General features: G+C 39.1%; 1 protein-coding gene across 1 annotated transcript in view; it reads right to left on the reverse strand.

The window, feature by feature from the left end:
* kif6 (kinesin family member 6) overlaps positions 1 to 7,387 on the reverse strand; it is a 55,861-nt gene that overhangs the window by 8,190 nt on the left and 40,284 nt on the right. The window contains exon 15 of the mRNA XM_037694568.1: positions 7,050 to 7,105. Coding sequence (XP_037550496.1) covers positions 7,050 to 7,105 — 56 coding nt within the window. The remainder of the gene's footprint in view (positions 1 to 7,049; positions 7,106 to 7,387) is intronic.

Raw genomic sequence — 7,387 nt, forward strand, 5'->3', positions numbered from 1 at the left:
TTTAACGTCTGAGCTGTCTTTTGTATTTAACCGGCACTCTTTTTTCAAAAAGACGTTTTTGTTTAAATTGTTTGCAAAGTGCCCTTGAAACCAGCTTATCGTTCCAAACTCATCGAAAGCACAATTCACCGCTTTGGAGATTTCACTAGACACTGGAGACATGAATGGATGAGGTGACATATTATACGTGACATAGAAAAACATTTCATGCCATTGATGAGAGAGTTTTTTCCAAATGCCTAGGAGTTTGAATCAGAATTTGGGAACATCCCATGAAGCCATGTGTTTGGGTAGCTGAGAATGTAAATGAACTTAGATGCCCTGCGACGTCATTTTGTGGTCCAGTAGGCAGCCTGATTCATCTCTAACAGACACACAACTCTCTTAAATATGCCCACAACTAACTGATGTAGGGTCTCCTTCTTTAAAGCAGAACAAAGGGATTAAGAAATGTCTCTGGATCGATGACAGCATGAAAGCTGCAGAACACGCATGAAGGCATGATGAGGACAAAGTGTTACTGCCAGCACATCAGTCATGGCATGAAGCCGTCTTGAAGCCCTAACGTCAAGCTACAAAACAAAAGAGCACAGTAGGGAAATTTCATTTCTGATTATATAATATTGTAGTGACCACACATCTTATATGCGACAGATCTTTTGTGCTTGATTTGTGGGGCAATAAAAAGTAAAAAAAAGTTATAGGACACTGTAACACTAAGTACCACAAATTCAACATTAAACACAACCAACATTTGAGCAATAGCTGCATTAACAACCAGCGTTTGATGTAGTAAAGCTACAGACGAGGAACCAATGACCAAAACATGCATTATACAGATAGTCTCATTTTACTGGGAATTTTTAAAATTGTATTAGAATTTGACTGAACCTATTGGAATAAGCAGAAAACAATAGTTTCTTTGCTTTTCTGTCTTTTTATTACTGTTATTGCAAATGTACAGTAGGTCTTGAAAAGTTAAAATTCATAAGAATAGGAGCAAACAAGATGGCTCTATAAAGGAAAAAAGTTTCCAGTTCATGTCATTAAGTAATGCATATGTTAAGCTTCTTATAATTGCTAATCAGAAAAAAAACAAAACAAAGGGAAAAAACAGAGTATACTCCTGATTTAAAATAAATTAGTTATCCTAATTATCAGGGTATTCAGAGCCTTCAATAGTTTGTTGGTGTTGGAAACGTAGATGCAATGAAAGTCTCAGGTCTTGCTCCCAAATGTTCTCATTATCTTGAAAAGTTTCCCTCTTTTCTTAGGCAGGAACATTCAAGCTCCACCAAGCTGGATGAAAAGCATCAGAGCACAAAACATGTTCAGCTTTCTCCAGAGATGGTCTCTCCCAGATTTTTCCTTGTATTCATGGTAATTTTTTGCTGTTTGCTCCAGAAATGTTAAAAAAAGCTTGAACTCAGCTTTGCTTTATACTTTTTTCCTCAATTGCATTTAGACACCACTTTCTAGAAGCCTCTTGGTGGTTTCAAACTTCCTCAGCTTTAGACATGCTAATATTTGTGTGAGATAGAAATAATGCTGTGAATACTTAGACATATTTTTAAAATACTGAAATGATGACTCGCAGTGTAAAACAGTAGGAATAATCAACACTCGAACAGGCCAGCCTTTTGAGCTGTCAAATTTGACATTCCTGACTGCAACTGGTATGGAAATCTAATAAATCTGCATACATGTCTTGTAATAATAGGGAGGGCTCTGATTGTGGCAACACTTGATTACATTTCAGCGCTCCAATTCCCCTTCTAAGACGAGATTGAGGGCTCAACATCACATCATTCTTAAAAGCATACAGACTTTTCTCACACGCAATCAAGGGACAAATAATCTTCTTTGCAGGCAACTTTCAAGGGACAAGTCTTCATAAAGAGTTCAGTGACTTTTTTGTAAGCTGAAATTTAAATGTGTTGCATAAACTACCAAAAGCATAAACAAGGAGCAACATTTATACGCACAACAAGCCGTATGCTGCTCTAAACCATTAACTTTATTTAGGAAGACGAAACCCCAGCTGAAGAAACTGAACAAATGTGATTTTAACTCTACAAGTATCACATATCAAAACAGATGGAACCTGAGAGGCTGTTGATACTAAACTGAAAAAAGTACCGAACACATTCTGTTTTTGTTGGACAGATGTGTTTAGGACGCTGCTGCCTAAACAAGAACTTTCTATAAACCAATTTCATTTGCAACCTTAGAAATGGAAAAAGTCAATCAGCAGCAGCCTTTTGAGATTTAATTTATGACATCAAAAAGTTGGTGATGCAGACATTCTGCAATATTTACTCCCCAATATTCTTGTTTGTATTTGATAGACACATACATTTCAGTCTAACAGAACTGAGCCTAAAGGTCATTTCAGTAAAGCAAAGTGTGATAACTAAACAGATTCCAGATGTTTTCAAACTATGCTGCATAAATCCTGTAACATCTGGTAGAGTCATTAGGAGATGCTGCTTGCTTCCAGCTGGCCCTCACCTTTTATACAGTAGAGAATGTGCATCACTGATCCCTCTGAACACATTTAAACCCTTGCACTTTCTGGACTTTTGGGCTCAAAACGTATACTCTTCCACTGGGATTGGATTCCAGGCCCACATGTCAAAGCCAAGAACAATAGTATAAACCAGGAAAATGTTTACACACTAATGTCTCCTTGGGCTACTACCTCTCCCTCTCCTTTCTGCTACTGACCCTCATGCTGGGTAGAACCATCAGAGAAAGCTGGTGTCTATATTATGCTAACAGTTTCCATGATCTGCATTAGCCATAACACACAGGTGTGAATAGTGTCCAAACAGGGCATCCATGGCAAAGAAACTCATGGAGTTAAATAGTGAGGTTCTTTTAACAAGCCAGGAGAAGCAACCACCTTCCATTAAAAACACAGTATCATCTACAAAGAATGCTGCTCCATACGTCTAACAATGTAATGGTATCTGACAGCACCAAGATGCTCTGGGAAAGGTTTTAATAATGTCAATGAAAGAAAAAGAAATTTGCTTTGAAAAACTCCAACCAAAAAAATGTTAGAGGTTTTGCTCCATTTTATCCACCGTGTGCGGGCAACATTGAGCTATGTGTGCAGAGTTAATACTCTACACACTGTCAGAGCTGATTTTTTGGTGATGCAGAAGATATACCGCTTTGTCAGCACCTCGTGGGATCAAATGAAAAAAAAAATAAAATAAAATCAATTCTAATGGTGATAAATGCATGCCGGCATATGTGAGTGAAATGACTGAATGCTACCAAACCACTGAGCGTGATCTAAGGCAGCAGTGATGCCAAGCTCTGAGAAAACATATCCATTTCAACTGCATGTGGAATGAGCCACACAGTCCATGACAAATCATAAATTTGGTATGCATTACAAATTGCAAACCAGCTAGAAGTCGGATAAAACATTTTACTGCAGTAAAAAGTTTGATGATAATATTGTAATACCGGTTTGTGTCACTTTTAAAAAGACATTTCTTCACATATTTCAGTGTAAAGTTTTCAGTTAAGTGTTGCTAAGTTAATGATTTAATCAGATCCAACTAATTTAGTTAAATTAAACAAACAAAAAACAACAATATAATAAAGTGCTAATCATTGACCTCGCATTATAGTTTTGGCAAAAGTGTTTTACATCGGATGCCATTCCTGACACAACCCTCACCATTTACCCGGGCTTGGGACCAGCACAAGAGATACACTGGCTTGTGCTCCCTGTGTCTTTGTGGATTTAGAAAAAGCATATGACAGAGTGCCGAGGGAGGAGGTGTGATATTGCATGAGGAAATCTAGAGTGGCAGAAAAGTGTTAGACTGGTACAGGACATGTATGAGGACAGCAGGAAAGTGGTAAGATATGCCGTAGGAGTGACAGATAGCTTCAAGGTGAAGGTGGGAGTGCATCAAGGATCAACTCTGAGCCCCTTCTTGTTTGCTCTGGTGATGGGCCAACTAACAGATGAGGTCAGGCAAGAATCCCGATGGACGATGATGTTTGCAGATGACATTGTGATCTGTGGTGAGAACAAAGAACAGGTGGAAGAGAACTTGGAGAGGTGGAGGTATGCACTTGAAAGAAGAGGAATGAAAGACAGATTGAGACAGACTGATTGAGACAGACTGTGTGGTTCGAGGCCGACTGAGGCCGATGGAACAGTGAGGCTACAATGAGCAGAAGTCACAAAGGTGCAGGATTTCAAGTACTTGGGGTCCACTGTCCAGGAAAATGGGGAATGTGGTAAAGAGGTGAAGAAGAGAGTCCAGGCAGGATGGAGTGGATGGGAGAAAAGTTTCAGGAGTGATTTGTGACAAAAAGGTGTCAGCAAAGGCCAAAGGAAAAGTTTACAAGACAGTGGTGAGACCAGCTATATTGTATGGTCTGGAGACAGTGGCACTGACAAAAAGACAGGAGAAAAAACTGGAAGTGGCAGAAATGAAGATGCTAAGGTTCTCCTTAGGAGTGACAAGGCTGGATAAGATTAGGAATGAGATCATCAGAGGTACAGCACAGGTTGAACAACTGGGAGATAAAGTTAGGGAGGCCAGACTGAGATGGTTTGGACATGTCAAGAGGAGGGACAGTGGGTATATTGGTAGAAGGATGTTAGAAATGCAGCTGCCAGGAAAAAGACAAAGAGGAGATATATGGATGCAGTTAGAGAGGACATGGAGGTAGTTGGAGTGAGGACAGAGGATGCAGAGGACAGAGTGAGGTGGAGGAGTATTACTCGCTGTGGCGACCCTGAAGAGGGAAAAGCCGAAAAAAGAAGAAGAAGAATAAAGTGCTAAACATTGTGCCTAACAATGATATAAAACATAACAAAAATATCTTCCCTCGCTTCTAAGGTTATATGTGTAAAGGCATAATAAGAAAGATCTGGTTCTGATCTGATTAAATAACATTTTACAGCCTCAGCTAAAAACACGATATTTACATTGTGTCAATATTTATTTAACAAAAATGAAGCAAAAAATAAAAATATAATTTTCTGTATGATCTAAAATAAAACTCAAAATATTTTGGGTCCATTATTTATTATTTTATTTTGGGGAGTGGTGGTGCAGAGGTTAGGGAAGGTGAGCCTGTGATTGGACGGTTGCCAGTTCGACCTCCCGGACCAATAACATCAAAATGTGGGTGAGCAAAGTGAAGCACCCACATCTGCCTCCACCCTCATTTGCTCCACTCTGGGCCCTTGAGCAAAGTGCTATGTGTTGTCATCATTGTACGTTTCCATATAGTGGTGAAATTGGTTCTCTGGATTTAACCAATCATACCTGGAATACACCCAGGTAGAGCAGTGGGTAGTTATGCAAGCGCCCGGAGAGCAATTAGGGATTAGGTGTCTTGCGCAGAGACACCACGACATATGGGAATGGCTGGGGATCAAACTTGGGACTTTCGGGTCCCAAGTCGGCTGCCCTCCTCTACCCCATCTCAGCCCAAAACAAGGCCCTTAATCCCCATCATCTGCTCCCCAGGGTACCCTGAAGGGAGCTCTCTGCTCCACACAGACAGCTGTGGTAGCTCAGTGGTCTGTGGTTGCATCAGGGAAGGCATCGACATAAAAACAATTGCCAAGTCTTTCATGCGAGTTAGTTCACTGTGGCGATCCCTGATGAAGTGAGCAGCCCCCCCCAAAAAAGAAGAAAATAAATATATAGATATAGATATTTATTTTTGTTATAGTTTTTTCTCTTAAATGTTTTTTTAGCCATTCTGTGGTACATTGTCAGGTTGCATGACCCAGTTTGACCCAGCTGTCGAACAGATGGCCTCACATTTGACAATATCATAAGCTTGTGTACAGAGTTCACAATAAACTAAATGACAAATATATCCAGATTCTGTGGCTGCAAAACAAGCCCAAATCATCAGCCCTCCACCACCATGCTGACAGTTGCTTTGAGGCTTTTTGCTGATATGCTGCTTGGTTGCAAACCTGCTGTGGTGCCTTATGACCAAACATTCAATTCATTTTAATTTAGTTTATTTATATAGCGCAAAGTCACAGCAGAAGTCATCTCCCACTTTAATCTCGTTTCCAAGAAAATGTCAAGAAGTCTTGTGGTTTGTTCAGATGAAACTTTGCAAACCAAAGCTTTGCAATCATAATCTTTTTAGAGATAAAAGTATTTCTCCTGGCAACCACCTAACTGTCTTTGTCTAATTGTGCTGCCATGAACTTTAATATTTAACCTAAAGTGTGAGTGGAGCTTTTTTTTTTCTTCTTCAAATATTGTATGCACTGTCCTTGGGATGAACTTGCTAACCTAGTCTTGAGAGGAAAGGCAGCTGTGTTGAATATTTTGTGTGAGAACCATTGATAAATGAGCTCACACTTGCTGAAGTTTAGTTAATTACTATTTATTTGATACATTTGATCAGCAGCACCTGGTTGCCACCTACCTGCTTAATTCCCATGGAAGCCGTGATAATGTGCTTGTTTTTCCACACACTGTTTCAATACTTTGTTTTAGCTTTGTTAACTAATAAACAACACAATGTTACTACAATATTGGTCTTATGTAAATATATCCATACAATGTTAAGACTTTGTAAATTTCAGCTCCCATATTTTACACTTAGGAATGAAAAGATACTTTCTCACATGAAGGATGTGTAGTGCATGCTACAGCAGACAAACATTGGAGATATTTGGACTCACTAAACCTTACACTCCAACTCAATGCCAAGCCTAATTTTGTCTGAGTAAGTTAGTGACTTTCCTGGAAAACTCAGGGGTGCACTCACAGAATAGTCATAAAAACAGTCAGAGACAGCCTTGTAAAAACGTACAGGTTGGAAAGCTACTGTAGATGATGGAAATTTGAATGCCTTTTGCTCCTGGAAAAGTTTAGGAATGTGTTGACACTCCAGGGACCCAACACCCTGAGAATGATCTGCTAATTAATGTTCTAACTATGGATAATAGCTTGAGTAATACACAAAATTAAACAATTCCAAACTATGCTGTAATCTCTAGAGAATGACTTCCAACAGTTGGTGGAACTTACTGATTCGGTTTTTGGTTTCCCCAAGTTGTTCTCCAAGTTTTCTGGCTTCAGCTGATCTATTAAAAGAATCCAGATGTGATAAACCACAATAAACCTCTTCAACAAAACATATTTAAACAGAATGTGGAAAATGGAAAATTTACCGTTGAAAAAATCTGTCACAGAACAACAGATTTTTAGGTAAAGTAACAATTCTATACACACAGCGTTTTAGTCAATGATTAGAAACATTTGAATGTTTTTCAGATAAGAAAAACAAAAAAAATATTTTTAGCTGTTATTGATAGTGGTTTCCAACCCTGATCCTCGAGGAGCACTGACTATCCTGCATGTTTTAA

The sequence above is a fragment of the Nematolebias whitei genome, chromosome 21 (assembly GCF_014905685.2).
Source record: "Nematolebias whitei isolate Nwh7 chromosome 21, NemWhi1, whole genome shotgun sequence".
Taxonomy (NCBI): Eukaryota; Metazoa; Chordata; class Actinopteri; order Cyprinodontiformes; family Rivulidae; genus Nematolebias; species Nematolebias whitei.